The sequence below is a fragment of the Sinocyclocheilus rhinocerous genome, unplaced genomic scaffold (assembly GCF_001515625.1).
Source record: "Sinocyclocheilus rhinocerous isolate Xijiao unplaced genomic scaffold, SAMN03320098_v1.1 scaffold2116, whole genome shotgun sequence".
Classification (NCBI taxonomy): Eukaryota; Metazoa; Chordata; class Actinopteri; order Cypriniformes; family Cyprinidae; genus Sinocyclocheilus; species Sinocyclocheilus rhinocerous.
The window spans coordinates 540,543-555,676 of NW_015623486.1; the positions used below are offsets into that span (position 1 = coordinate 540,543).

Consider the following 15,134-nt stretch of genomic DNA (forward strand, 5'->3'; position numbering starts at 1 on the left):
ATGAAAATAGCCTAAGATGCTGACATGGCATTAAATAAAAATATACTACTACTACTACTGATTACGGCAATAATTCATATTTAATACATTCTGTAGTTTGTTACAATTAAATTATTTTTTTTTATATATATGTTTCAAAGGCATAACATAATGGTGCTCATAAGTAAACTGTGTCTCACGGCTCTTCTGTGCTTGAGAGAAAAATAAATCTGTTTTATTTAATATGGAACACATAAACAAAGGCCAGAAACAAAGAAACCCACATGATGAATTATGGACACGCATTGTTCTCATTCCTCTGAAGACACAAACGGCTCATTATTAATGTGTTATTCTGAGTGGGATGCCGCGACGTTTAGCCAGGTCTGTGCAACTCGCCCCGGCCTAGTAACACAGTTTTTCAGTACGTTTGCTTCTGTCGTGGTGGAAGCATTTATGAGTTCTTCATGTAGCCAATCAGAATGCGGGAGGAGCAACGGCTGCGAGAATCATTACGCATGCCATCATACACTGAATAATAGTTCAGCGACCACAATGAATAGACTTCACCACACTGGTTAGTTAACGTCCCGCCCTGCCTCTCATTCACTGGCAGGCTGCAATTTACCACACACTGTATTACTGGTTTTCTTTGTTTGGCTGGATAAGATTCATACAAGATGATTCAATGGATCTGCTTTTCCAAAAAGAAATGCAGAATTAAAAAAAATCACAAGTTCAGAAAACAGTTCAAGAATAGGGAGTGTTAACTGCAGTGAGATACGGCAACGCTGTGTGGAAGGAAGTGAAGCTCAGGTTCATCTAGGGAACTTTGTGTTTGTGGCCTCAAAAAGAGGAACAATATACGTGCAATATAGATTCATCTGATCGTCATTGTTCTTTGGAAGTGGGATGAAAAGGGTTGTGAAAACCTCCTTCTTTGACATTTACACTGAGCTAAATTAAAGCCCGAGACACACTGCACGATTTTAGCAATCCTATATGATCATTGCAGATCACACTGTGCGACATGGATCTAATAAACTTGGCTACGACGTGTGTTTAGACTGTACGACGATGACACCTATTGACTCGTACGATACGACGCACGCTACTATAGAAGAATAAAACGTCATGCGCTAGTGGTAAACAAGAAGAGCATGATAAATCGCACTTTAGCAGTTGTAGTTTTTATGTGTGCTGAAAAAAGCAAGGAGAGGAAGCGGCGAAAGAGGACGGCATAAGAGCTTTATGTTTTAGCGCCATGTCACGTTGATTTCGTGTCGCATTTTTATTGGCTGGTCAGTAAACGTGGATCGTAGCAGCAAACACACTGTGCGATGATCACGCTGTATCGTAGTCTATCTTTGGTCGCAAGACCGTGACAACAGCCGTCTTTGAGCCTCTCACTGTACGACACAGAACCACCGATTAGGAGCCACGATTGTTTCGTCTGGGACAGCCGAAAATCGTGCAGTGTGTCTCGGGCTTAACATGAACTTGAAGCATAATCGATCCTATACTTCATATTTCAGTGATGCTTTAAAGTGACTCTCTGTTTGATTCTTTGTAATGAATCTTTGAATCTTTAGGGCATGGTGACTGCTGTCCGTCAGCCAGAGCAGCGGCGTCTAGCAGGGGCCGTCTGGACCTGAGGGAAGACCTCCGAAAGAGGACGCGGACGGGACCACCAATACGGGAACGAGAGCGAGAGAGACATGGGGCAGTGTGTGACTAAATGTAAAAACCCCACATCCTCTCTGGGCAGTAAAAGTGGCGAAAAGGATGCTGGGAAATCGCACGGTAAAAAAGGCGGCGGCGGTACGGGCGGCACGCACAAGGAGGAAGTGGCCAAGTCCTCCACCGATGTCATATTCAATGGCACCAAAGTGTCCGAGGTGACGGTGGAGGGCACCACGGCTCCGGCCGTCTCTGCAGACGTGCGGCGGGAGCAGAGCGCACAGGACGGGGAAGGAGTGTCGCTCGATCGGATCGACGAGCTGTTCTCGTGTTATAAGGACGAGCATGAAGATGCCATCCTGGAGGAGGGGATGGAGAGCTTCTGCAACGATCTGTGCGTCGATCCGGCTGAGTTCAGAGTGCTGGTGCTGGCGTGGAAGTTCCAGGCTGCTACCATGTGCAAGTTTACAAGGTGAGTTTGAAATTGAGATGTTTAATGTTTTTGAAAGAAGTGTCTTCTGCTCACCAAGGCTGCATTTATTTGATCGAAAATACAGTAAAAATGTGAAATATTATTACGATTTTAAATAACTGTTTTCTATTTGAATATATTGTAAAATGTAATTTATTCCTGTGATGCGCAGCTGAATTTTCAGCATCATTACTCCAGTCTTCAGTGTCACATGATCTTCAGAAATCATTCTGATATGATGATTTGCTGCTCAAGAAACATTTCTGATTATTATCAATGTTGAAAACAGTTTCATATCAGTGCAGCTTTATTTGAAATAATTTTTTTGTAACATTTATAAATGTTTTTACTGACACTTTTGATCATTTTAATGCATCCTTCATTCATAAAAGTATTAATTTCTTCAAATAAAAAAAAAACGTTGAGAATGCACTGCTTCATAATAAAATCCATCCAAGATGACAAGTGAAGCACATTTTTTGTTTGTGTGTGCTATGTTTTTACGCTATTGAAGGTGTCATTCAGTATTTATACTGTGCAGTTGATTACCGTATCCCAGAATGCAATGCACAGAGCTTGATCTTCCATTTAATCTGCAGAAGAAGTCCTGGAAGTGACACGAATCATCATTTGTAACAGTTCTTTCATCATTCAACAGTCAAAATTGAATTATTGTACCATAATACACTAATATTGCGTTCTGCATAGAGTTCTACAGCACATCATTGTGGATATTATAAGGGTCTGAGGGAAAAAGTAAAAGTTAAGTTGAAGAAAGCAAAGTAAAAAATGTATGTTTTTCCAGTGTTCTTGTTGAATAGCACTGGAGTGAGAGATCATTAGTCACTGCATTTCCTCCAGAAACAGACAGAAACTCGCAAAGATTGCTTCATCACCTCAAAGTGTTGCAATGTGCAATGCAAAGTGTTGCCGTTTGGCAGTGGGTTTTCCCCCCAGTATTTATGTGGCCTTAAAGGAACACTCCACTATTTTTGAAAATAGGCTAATTTTCCAACTCCCCTAGAGTTAAACAGTTGAGTTTTACAGTTTTCGAATCCATTCAGCCGATCTCCAGGTCTGGTGGTAGCACTTTTAGCTGTAGCTTAGCATAGATCATTGAATCTGATTAGACCGTTAGCATCTATATTATAAGAGTTTCTATATTTTTCCTATTTAAAACTTGACTCTTCTGTAGTTACATCATGTACTAAGACCGACGGAAAATGAAAAGTTGCGATTTTCTAGGCCGATATGGCTAGGAACTATACTCTCATTCCGGCGTAATAATCACAGAAGAGTCAAGTTTTAAAGGGGTCATATGATGCGATTTCAATTTTTCTAAAGTCTCAAATCCAAAGAGATATTCTTTATAAAAGTTAAGAGTCGACCACGCCTACCTAAAACGGCTCGTTCTAACTTCAGTGTTGGGGGTAACGCATAACAAGTAATGCAAGTTATGTAATCAGATTACTTTTTTTCAAGTAACTAGTAAAGTAATGAATAAAGAAAATATCAGAGTTACTTTTTCAAATAAGTAATGCCAGTTACTTTGTTTTCCCATTTATTGACTGACAGTTCTCCTGTCCCCGTGTTGAGGGAAATCAGGAGTAAGTGCGGAGGTGTTGTGTGCGCTGTGTGAACATGATCCTTACTGTAGTTCTAGACTAAATATGAACATGCATTTACTCATCTCACTCCACAAAAGCAGGTTCAGTATTCCTCAAAGTTTTTGAGCTGTACCCTCTACTGTACAGACGTGACTTTACATTTCCTTCAGCCTGAGGCGTATTCATTTCACTTTTGGTGTGAAAGGGCTTTACATTTGCCAAAAATATAACTTTTTATATTAAAAACAAACAAGCAAGCCCAGGCCAGATGAGAAAAAGAAATGCGAAAGTAAAGCAACACATTACTTTCCATAAAAAAGTAACTAAGTAATGCAATAAGTTACTTTTTAGGGAGCAACACAATATTGTAATACATTACTTTTAAAAGTAACTTTCTCCAACACTGTTAATGTTGATGTGCTAAAATAACTAAAATGTAAATAAATATTAATAACCTATATAGACATTAAAAAACATTAAAAATAACAAAAAAACAACAAAATTACTAAGATTAATTCAAATTAAAAAATGTAAACAAAATGTAAAAGTAATTCATACAACACACACACACATATACATACATGTGTATATATATTTCATTCTTTTGCTAAATTCCAATTATAGTTGTATTGTATAAGGATTCATTATCAATTCAATTCTGAACAAATCCTGCCCTATTGAATATGGTTTCCACTGTAAATCCGCCACATTACAGAAGTAAAATTGGTAGCAAATGTCAACTTTAAAATCCCAGCCTGTCATGTTTTGCGCTTGTGTGTCTCAGGAAGGAGTTTGTGGACGGCTGTAAGGCGATCCAGGCCGACAGTATCCCAGGGATCTGCTCTCGGTTCTCCATGCTGCTAGAGGAGTCCCGTGGAGAAGAGAGTTTCAAAGATCTCTACCGCTTCACCTTCCAGTTCGGGCTGGACGCCGAGCAGGGCCAGCGCTCGCTGCAGCGCTCCATCGCCATCGCGCTGTGGCGGCTCGTCTTCACGCTGGACACGCCGCTGCTGCTTGAGCACTGGCTGGACTTCCTGTCGGAGAATCCGTGCGGCGTGCGCGGCATCTCCCGGGACACCTGGAACATGTTTCTGAACTTCACACAGAGCATCGGCCAGGACCTCAGCAACTACAGCGAGGACGAGGCCTGGCCCAGCCTGTTCGACTCCTTCGTGGAGTGGGAGACGGAAAGACAGCGGAGAGAACAGTCGGACTCTGTCGCCGCCGAGACGGACTGCGAGCCTGGGTCCGTGTGGCCGGGATCTTGAGGGCGGCCGCGTTTGGGATGGTGGTGAATTCTGGACGATGACGTGCGGAGGTGTTTCTGAGCCCGTCACTCTCCATCCTGATTTGTGACTCTTATTCGAATTATTGCTATGAAATTTCCCGGTCTTACCGCATTGGGCATCCCGGTGCGCTCTCGGACTTTTGTTTTAATGAAAGGGCTCCAAACGAATCGTTTTTTTTAAGCACTTTTATTTAAGTTATTGCTATTGTTCATTTAATTTGTTTTAACGTTCACATTTCATCCAGAGCGGTTTCCTTGCGCTAATATTTTGGGATTGACGCCAAAGAAAAGGGAATTCTGTCAGCTGCCTACCGAGTTCGAACACACACACACACACATATTTATGCACGAAAGAAACCCGCACACACACACACATGCCAGCATTAATGCTGCAGGGGACGTGTTTTAACGGTTATTTTTGTTGAGGGGTGTGTAGTGGTTCTCCTGGTTCTGTTTAACATCAGACAAACCTCATTTCTCATGTGCTTCCCTAATCATTTCTGACTTTATTTTGTTCTTCTCATTCACGTCTCCTCTGATGCATTCATTGGTTCTGCGATTCTCATATATTCTCAGTGGTCAGATGTGTGTGAGTGGGAAATACAGATTCATTTGCAGTTGGATGTCTGCTGTGAGCTTTTACTTTTTATTTTACAGTTTACATTATTTTTTTTTAATTCAAAGTGATTTAATTTCAGTCTTTTGTGTCTGGTTTTATATAAATGATAGAGTTTATAATTAATAAAAATGTGTTCGACATTGGACTTTTTGGATTTTAGCAACTTCTTTGCGTTGGATTTTTGATCTCTAAAGTTCAATGCATCATCTGACCAGAGGTGATGTGGATCTGTGGAGTCATTTTTGTTAAAATCAGACATTATTATTTGTACTGTTTTTCAGGGCCCTATTATATATGTTGTGTAACATATTATATAATGTATATCCTTTTTTAGTGATGGAATATATATCATTGCAATAGATCAGTTAGATGAATATGTGTGGATTTGACATAACTTAATTAATTTTAATGGATATCATTTAATGAAAAACTGACAATTTATTAGGAAATATTCTCATATTTCTTCATTTTTACTTTTCTATAATCAACAATGATTATAAAAAAAGTGGAATTTATTATGTTATTTGGTAATCAGTTTATATATATATATATATATGTGTGTGTGTGTGTGTGTGTGTGTCTGATATTTTCACCCTGTTAGTCTGTAAATCTTCAAAAGCGATTTCCTTTATGACACCAGCCTCCAGGAAGTGACATCGTTTTGGAGGGAAAACAACAATCACAGTGAGTATCATCAATGTATTATCAAACAGAAACGGGTATGGTACTATTAACATTTTAAAGATTGTGTTAAAAACACTATTAACTTTAGTTGACACCATCATGAAAGTTAACTCTCAATCCTTCACTGAACAAGAGCTAACTTTAGCTTTTTATTTCAATTTTATCCCATTTATTTATTTAAGTGTTCAAAAGGAATGACCCATTTGTATTTTATGAGTACAAATATGCATAAGCAGACCAAATATTAGTACTGGTAACGATTAAAATTAAGAAAATAAAAACAAACAAACGGGGCATTTACTAACTTATTAATTTATTATAAACATATTTTAGATTTTATGACAGTCATATATTTTTGCATATTTATTTATTTATTTTATTTTTGACCGCTTTGCATATTTAAAAGTGTTTCCATATAAGTGTTAGGTCAGTGCAAGATTAAATAAAATGTAATATTATAGAATAGAAGTATTTCAACATATTCAAATGCATTGTTTTATGAAACTTGTTGCTGTATCCAATGTAAATTCTATTGGGGAAAAAACACCTTTATTTTCATTTGATCGATTCATTTATCAAAAATGACTGATAGTTGTTTTTAATGCTTTATTTATGCAATGCCTCAAGAACAAGCGGTATTACATATTCACATGATCAAATTAACATTAGCTGCCAGAGAAAAAAGAAAGGAAGAAAATTACATAAATTCTCTTTCAGAGCATTACATGTTTTCAGTGAAGTGTTTTTTTTCTCCAAATAAAGTTATAAAGAATCTGATCTAGATCTTTAATAATCTTGGGAGGCACATCTAACGATAATGATGTGTAGAAAATGACTGATCGTTGTGTATGAACGAGCATTTTGCGTTGACCTCACCTGTGTGGGCGGATCTTCTAATGAGAAGGCGTGTTATGATTGGGCAGCGTGTCGCTGTGTGGGCGGCCTGTTGTTCCATAGCGCGCTGTGATTGGTCAATTTCTCGTAGTTACAGTTAGATGGGCGGGGAATGTGTTTAGAGAACGTGCTGTGATTGGTCAGCGTTTCTCCTGGTTACCAGCCCTCGCTGAACGCAACAACACAGACGCTCCTGCTGCAAACAGAAGGGCGATTTCAGCTGAGAAATGTCATGGACTGTAAGTGGACAGCTTTTATTATTCAACACGTATATTTCAGGGTGTGTAGAAACGAATACTAGAGTTAATATGATGATTTATGCCGTAGAGTTTAATATCGGAAAGGGTTTGTGTGTGTTGTTAGCAGAGAGGCTAATTATCATCATGTGAACATCTGTATAACATCTGATCTGATCGCTTTATCTGTCTGATCAGTTTGTTCAGCTGATAGCTGGGTTAAGGCTAGGTTAGCTTTAGTAATAATGAGTTCAGTATAAGCTTTGGAACCTGGTACAAACAAAAGCTTTACACTGGCAAAGCATTATTAAACATTATAGGTGTGCATGTAGAGATATATACAATCAATAAAGGTTTTTAAAGTAGTGCTGTCTCGCGATTAATCGCATACAAAAAAGTTTTTGTCTGCATAATATATGTGTGTGTTCTGTGTATATTTATTATGTATATATAAATACACACACATACAGTATATATTTTGAAAATATTTACATGTCTTTTTTATTCATATAATTTATATTATAAATAAATATATTTAATATATAAACATAACATATTTTTCCTGAAATATATACATGCATGTGTGTGTATTTATATATACATAATAAATATACACAGCACACATACATATATTATGTAAACAAGAACTTTTATTTTGGATGCGATTAATCGCGATTAATCGTTTGACAGCACTACTTTAAAGTCATATAGTATTAATTAGTAAGTTATGTAGCGTTAACTAGTGTCTCTTTTTTCTAGTATAATTGAGATATATGCTGTTTGTTTTCTTTTGGCAGTTTTTGCCTTTTTATGTACATATGTCTGTGCAGCAGCTCGTTTAAATCTAGTAAAGTTTGTTATCCTTTGTTTGCCCAAATTATAATTATAAAACGTTATTGTTTCCATTTTATATCCATACAGGAAGACTGTATACTGAAAATAAAACCAGAAACAACATGTTCAGACCAGGGTTTTTATTGTTAACTAAAAATAAACCATCAACAAACAGTTCTGTTACTTAAAAAAAACTAATGTTAACTGAAATAAAATGAAATATAAAAAGAACTTAAATTAATTTTTGTTTTAATTAGTCACCAAGACAACCTTTCACGTTTACTTTCACTTGATGTACTAAAATACCTAAAACCTAAATAAAAAAATAATAATAAAAATGACAACAATGCACAACAAAATGACTAAAACTTTAAATTAAAACAAAAAGAAAATATGAAAATAATAAAGTAATAAATAACAATTTTGACGTGTGTTATAAAATAAATGTACATTTATATTATGCATTTAGCAGACACTTTTATGTGACTCGCAAAAGTGGAGGAACAAAGCAAAATATTATGATGATAATAATAATAAAAGTATATAAAATAATAAAAACATACAATAATCTAAATGATAAAATGACCTTTCCTTTCAAAAGGATAGCTTAAAAAAAAGTCTTGTAGCTTTCCCGGTCAAAAGAAAATGTTATTTATTTCTGCTAAAAGCTTATCATGATTCAGCACAAGTAAGTTTGGTCAGGTAGATCTGTTACAGCATCAGTACAGTGATTTACACTGATTTTACATCGCTGAATTGTGATTGGATGTGTCATGTGCAGTGGAAACCTGACAGAAACACACAAGCTGCGTATTGAAAAAAATCTTCTTCCCAATCGAGAGCAAAACACCTAGTTTATCAGCTGTAAATCTTACTTACACTTTATCTTCTCTTTCCTGTGTGTTTTCTCTCTTCTCTTCTGGTTTCATGCTCCTCTCTAGTATCCAGATGCTGTGATTAAAATTCTGTAAGAGTCATCCTGTCTCTCTTCTTTCATGTCTGTGTCTCTTGCATCTTTCTATTGTGACATCTTTGCTAGTTGCATGCAAGAACAAGCATATAATCCAAATGACTCTTATGAACTTCTTATTTTCAATGAATTGTTCTAAAAGACTCACAAATCAGTCGTGGACTTATTTGTTCACCCATAAATAAAAAATCGGCTGAAAATGTCCTCACCCTCAGGCCATTCAAGATATAGATGAATTTGGTGAATTTTGTAAGATTTGGTGAAATGTAGCATTCCATCACTTGCTCAGCAATGGATGCTCTGCAGTGAATGGGTGCCGTCAGAATGAGAGTCTAAACAGCTGATAAAAACATCACAATAATCCACACCCCTCCAGTCCATCAGTTAACATCTTGAGAAGCCAAAAGCTGCATGTTTGTAAGAAACAATCCAATTTTTTGATGTCGCTATAATATCCATAATGTTGCTTTCTCCACTGAAAAAGTCATCTGGTCTGAATCAGGAGAGAAATCTGCACAGTTCAAGCACCGTTTACAAGCCAAAACAGTTCTAAACAAATATGTGGCTGGATTTTGACGTGAGATACAACAGTGGATGGGCATTCTCACTGGAGGAGGCGTTATTATGGATTACGGACTTTTGTGGGTGAAGGGTTGCTTTAAAGATTTTTTCCCCCGTTAAAATACTTGCTCCGGTCACAGGTTAGTATGCAGAGTCAACTGTTTGTCCAACTAATGACTGAGAGTAAACCTGTCATTATTTTTTCTTTTTTTTTTTTGCTTTCTCAAAATTGCTAAAATAATTGTTCAGGAACCATAATAGTCAAATAAATAGGAAATTTCTTGTAATTCCCATTCCATCCCATTTATCACCTCTGTCTCTCTGTGTAGCTTTATATATCATCTAGTGTCTCATATTGTTCAGATTGACTGAGAGTTTTTTTATTGTCTGCAGGAGCTCAGGAGGAGCAGGGGAGGGAAACACTCCTCGGCCGAGGAGAAGCTGGATGAATATTTAATCAACCTGCAGCACAAAAACAGGTTTGATGACACACCCGAACACAAACGTACAAACACAGGTCAGATAACGCAAAAATAGGTTAACTGTGTGAGCCCAGGTTGAACGATATGGCTACTATTACAAGCACGGCAGGAATCGCATGCAAACGCTTGCTCGTACATGTGACGTTCTACAAGACTGGACCCGCTAATGAGCTGCTCTGATTGGCTGGAAACCCGCTAGAGTGAAATTCTAACTGGCCGTGGAAATTTGTAGCATTAAGTGACGTGTTGTCTTTGAACTCAGATGCTCGTAAATAACCAGCTGCCAGTGAAACGAAATCTCGTCTTTCTCCAGAACGCACATGATGGTTCAGAAAGCTGAATTCTCTGTTGGGTAGCATTCAAACTTGTTTACTGTCTCATTGGAGATCACGGCATGCAAAAAAAAGTCAAATGATTTATATTTAATTGAAATCTAAAATTATTAGTAATTAAATTAAATGATTAATTACTAATATTATTCTCTAAAATTAAACCTACTAATAACATAGGGCGGGTTTAGTGACGAGGCTTTTTGCTGCTTGTCTGGTTAGGCTAGATATTCAGTTATTCACAAAAAATATACATTTAAATTTTTATTTTTTATCTGATTTTACATTTAAATGTACTATTTTACATTGATCATTTAATGTTTATTTTTAAACTATTTAATTATTATTATACTAGCGATTCTTTATCAAGCAAATTTGCAATAATAGCTGTAAATTAGATATTAAATGAATAGCATTTTTAAAGAAATGAATACAGAAAAATGCATTAAATTGATCAAAATGATCAGTAAAGACATTTATAATGATTACAAATAAATGCTGCCCTTAAACTTTCTGTTCCCTCAAAGAATCCTGAAAATCAAATGCATCACGATTTCCACAAAAATATGAAGCAGCACGACTGTTGTCATTGATAATGATCAGAAATGTTTCTTGAGCAGCAAATCAGCATATTGGAATGATTTCTGAAGGATCATGTGACACTGAAGACTGGAGTAATGATGCTGAAAATTCAACTTTGATCACAGCAATAAATTCTATTTTAAAATATATTCCCATAGAAAAAGTTATATTAAACTGTATTAATTTTTAACAATTTTACTATATTTTTGATCAAATAAATGTAGCCTTGGTCAGCATATGGGATGTCTCTCAAAAACATTTAAAAGATCTTACAGACCCCACAGAATTCACAATCAAATGTTACAGAAAACCAGATTTTTACGTTTGCGAGACATAAAACCACATGCATGTGATCAAAAATGTAAGATATGTTGCTGGGAAATATATGTTGCATAGGGTTAAATGTACTGTGAAATACCTGAATAATGAAGTTAAGAATCTTTAATAGCTAGTGTTTAAATACCTCTATTTCCTGTTAATTACCTGCCTTTCTCTGCCTCAGTCAATGTGAGACAATCAGCTAGTGTGTGTGTGTTTTATGTTCTCTCTCAGGGCCTTGAGAAGACTGCAGAGGAAGGACCCTCGCCAGGCGGAGTTGGAGCTTTTGGAGCAGGGCTTCAATCTGTACATCAACGGTGCTCATGTCAGCAACGCTAATGCGCCTCAGAACAGCCGATCCAGCAGGAAAACCGTCCAGCCTTCAGTAGCGGCCCGTCCGCCGGCACAGAGAAACACACGCACTGCAGGTAAACACTCACCCTACACTGATGAGCGGATGAGTGCAGGCTTCCTGTGACGTCTGAATGAAATAAAGCGGCCGTGTTCACATAGATTCATCCAGAGAGAGTGGAGAGAAGTGTGCGGTCGATCGACAGAAACAGAGGAGCCACACGGCGCCTGAGAAAGCACAGAGACGACGATGGGTGCAGGTACACACACGCACTGTCCAGTTACTCCTAATGGCTTCATAAGCCTCTGTTACTATCACTTATAGTGATTTGAAGAAACCCCAAACACTCATTCCACACTAGATGTGTGCTGTATGAACTGAATTTTTTCCCTTTCTGTTTCTTCAGTATGGCACTGCATTTTAACTTTATGCACATTGCTGTAGGAATCTGTGTACATCTGCACTGAGAAAGGAAAAAAAGCGAAGATTTCACCAGAGCACAGATATTCCGATGACTTTGAGCTGTACGAGAGTGCAGATATGGAGGTGAGAATATGTCTCTATGATTGTCCAGTTTTCATCTCAGGAATAATGTAGCATTTATGCCACGTCAGAATTACCGTAATTACTAGTTCTCAACTCTGGCCAGTCTAGATTTTTTAATTACAGTTTATAAGCTCCAACTTCCAGCTCCACCTGACAACTGTGATTCTTACTTTTTAGTATTTTAAGGCGAGTTAATGTAGTTAGGTATTTTTAAAAATGCATGAATCAATTTTTGCATTATGAGCGTTGCCATATAATAAATGATTTCTGAATTAAAAAAACATCAACATTTATATTTAAATATATAAGGGATAGACAGTATATTTTGTAGTTAGGTAACACTACAAGGCTTCACAAAAAGGATTTTTCTTCGTCTTCTTTTTATTTATTTATTTTTGTCTAATTGGGCTAGTAATTCGGACTTTTATTTAACCTGTTGACATCTTCACTGGTCAGAAAATATGAGACATTTTTATTCATTTTATTTTTAAATTTGTTTACAATTTCTAATTTTAAATGTATATTTTATCTATATTATTTCATGTTTTTTATTATTATTTAAAAGATATTACTATTTATTATGTTTTTTCACACATATAATAATTCTTCAAATGTTAAGAATTCTGTACAAAGAAAATTAGCGATAATAGCTTGATTTATAAAGTTATTTTAATAACACAGGAAACTCCAAATTCCAAAACATCCATTTCTGTTTCATGAGCATTGCCATAAAAAACTATTTCTGAATTTGCAATATTTCATAATTATGCTAATTCTGTAATGACATTTTCAATGGAATGAGGTGTGAAAACGTCTTTATGACAGTCTGAACAAATAATGAGTCACTAGCACATTGCATTGTGGGATGCAGTATTCCACTTGGGCAAATGTAGTGTGTCATCTGGGTATTCCATCCATACAGAAAATTGTGTACGTTGCACATGCTACATACTACTTTCTTTGAGAAATAGTACTTAGTATGCCATTCTGATCCCAGATCAATTATAACGACTGTAAAACCTTGTGTTTGTCTGTCAGTCTGCTTATGACAGCAGTAAAGCGTCACGTTCTGTCGCCCTGACGTCACGCAGCGAGCCGGAGCCTGTCGACAGGGTTCTTCTGAATGCTGACCAGGTCAAGGTGAGGAGGAAGTGTCACTGATATGAGCACACTTCAGGATATACACAAACACTGCATTGCTCTTAAAAGGATTGTTCACCCAAAAATCATGTGGAAAAAATTGTGCCTCATCTTCCTACTCGATACTTGACCAGCGCTTGTGTGTTTAAGGCACTGCGACGCAGCCTGGAGGTGAGCGTCAGACGCAGCAGTCGAGACTCAGCCGGAGAGGAGTCGGAGGAGGAATGGATCGAGGAGCAGATCGAGAGAGAGGAAAGCAGCGACAGTCTCCCTGACCTCACACTTCCTGTCCAACCCACAAGCCAGCCAATCAGCAAGCAGCTCAGCCATGGTGACCTCATCATGCTGGAATTCAGCCCCTCCACGCAAGGTAATGATTTCTGACCGCAGTCTCAAAGTAGGTTTTTTTTCCATAAATACTTGTTTTTTTGAACAGTAATATTTCTTGTTTTGTTTAATATTTTTTTAATAATCATTTTTCATTTATTCACTAATAATACTTAGAATTTAAAAAATAACAATAATATATAATTACATTTTTCCCCCAAATTGCACGGCTCTAGTTCTGTTCTTGATTTCTCAACATGATGATGTTAGATCAGTGAAATCAGCTTTTTTTTTTTGTGTGTGTGTGTGTGTGTGTGCAGGTGGGCGAAAGATCGAACACTCTCTCTCAGCTAAAAGAAAGGACAATGTGGAGTCGTACATCCCTACCAAACCAGTCACCGTAAAGAGACCGACAGAGAGAACATCTGCTAGCAGACAGGAGAAGTCACGTATGTGCTACTCACACTTAAGGTCATTGCACACTGAGTCCGATATTTTCGTATGCGTTTTTTCATATTCGTTATCCTAAAAATTCATCACGGACTGGAACCTTGCACACTGAGTCCGATGCGTATTAATGAATCCATTCGCAAAACAGTACTAAATGGAGTCTTCAAGCAGTGAGGGGGATTTTGTTGTCCTCTCGCTTCTTATTGGGTATTGGGTCCATCCAATCCTGAGATTCCTCCTCCTTATTTAAGAGCAGTGGGATTATCACGGGCGATTCAAAGTTTACTTTAGGATGTCAGTGGCTCAGTTTGATGCTTTGCTAGCGATACTAGAGCCACATATTAGAAAGAATTTCTGTGAACTTGGTGTGCAAGGATCTTTACAGTGCTTTGTGCTGTGAGACGAAGTGGATGAACTTGAAAATCGCCATTCTGGATTTTGGCGTTCGCTTGTACGGTGGCTCTGAATTGATAAAACACCTCTCAAAATGCTTGCTACGGATGCGAAAAACGCAGAAAATCGAACCCGATCCGAATAATTTTTATGACGGACGAAAGTTTCGGAGGCAGTGTGTAAACGTGATTGACACAACGTGAGGTCGTATTTATTTTTCAACGTGCGACTCAGTGTGCAATAGGGCTGTCAAAATGGCTGAAAAACAAAATTTGAATTTTGTAATTAAATATTATCAAAATTCGAATTATATTCAAATTTAAAGGGGTCATATGATGCTGCTAAAAAGAACATTATTTTGTGTATTTGGTGTAATGAAATGTGTTTATGC

At 37.2% G+C, this 15,134-nt stretch overlaps 2 protein-coding genes across 3 annotated transcripts in view; both read left to right on the forward strand.

Moving 5' to 3' along the window:
• LOC107753410 (DCN1-like protein 3) overlaps positions 1-5,920 on the forward strand; it is a 10,752-nt gene extending 4,832 nt beyond the window's left edge. For both annotated transcript variants that reach the window (XM_016569581.1, XM_016569653.1), the window contains 2 exons: positions 1,572-2,131; positions 4,523-5,920. In XM_016569581.1, coding sequence (XP_016425067.1) covers positions 1,698-2,131; positions 4,523-5,006 — 918 coding nt within the window. In that variant the 5' untranslated portion in view covers positions 1,572-1,697 and the 3' untranslated portion in view covers positions 5,007-5,920. The remainder of the gene's footprint in view (positions 1-1,571; positions 2,132-4,522) is intronic.
• Positions 5,921-7,352: 1,432 nt separating this feature from the next.
• LOC107754614 (uncharacterized protein KIAA0556 homolog) overlaps positions 7,353-15,134 on the forward strand; it is a 22,596-nt gene continuing 14,814 nt past the window's right edge. Inside the window, 8 exon segments of the mRNA XM_016571169.1 lie at positions 7,353-7,462; positions 10,218-10,303; positions 11,770-11,963; positions 12,049-12,146; positions 12,332-12,433; positions 13,472-13,573; positions 13,724-13,943; positions 14,221-14,349. Of these exon segments, the coding sequence (XP_016426655.1) occupies positions 7,451-7,462; positions 10,218-10,303; positions 11,770-11,963; positions 12,049-12,146; positions 12,332-12,433; positions 13,472-13,573; positions 13,724-13,943; positions 14,221-14,349 (943 nt within the window). The 5' untranslated portion in view covers positions 7,353-7,450.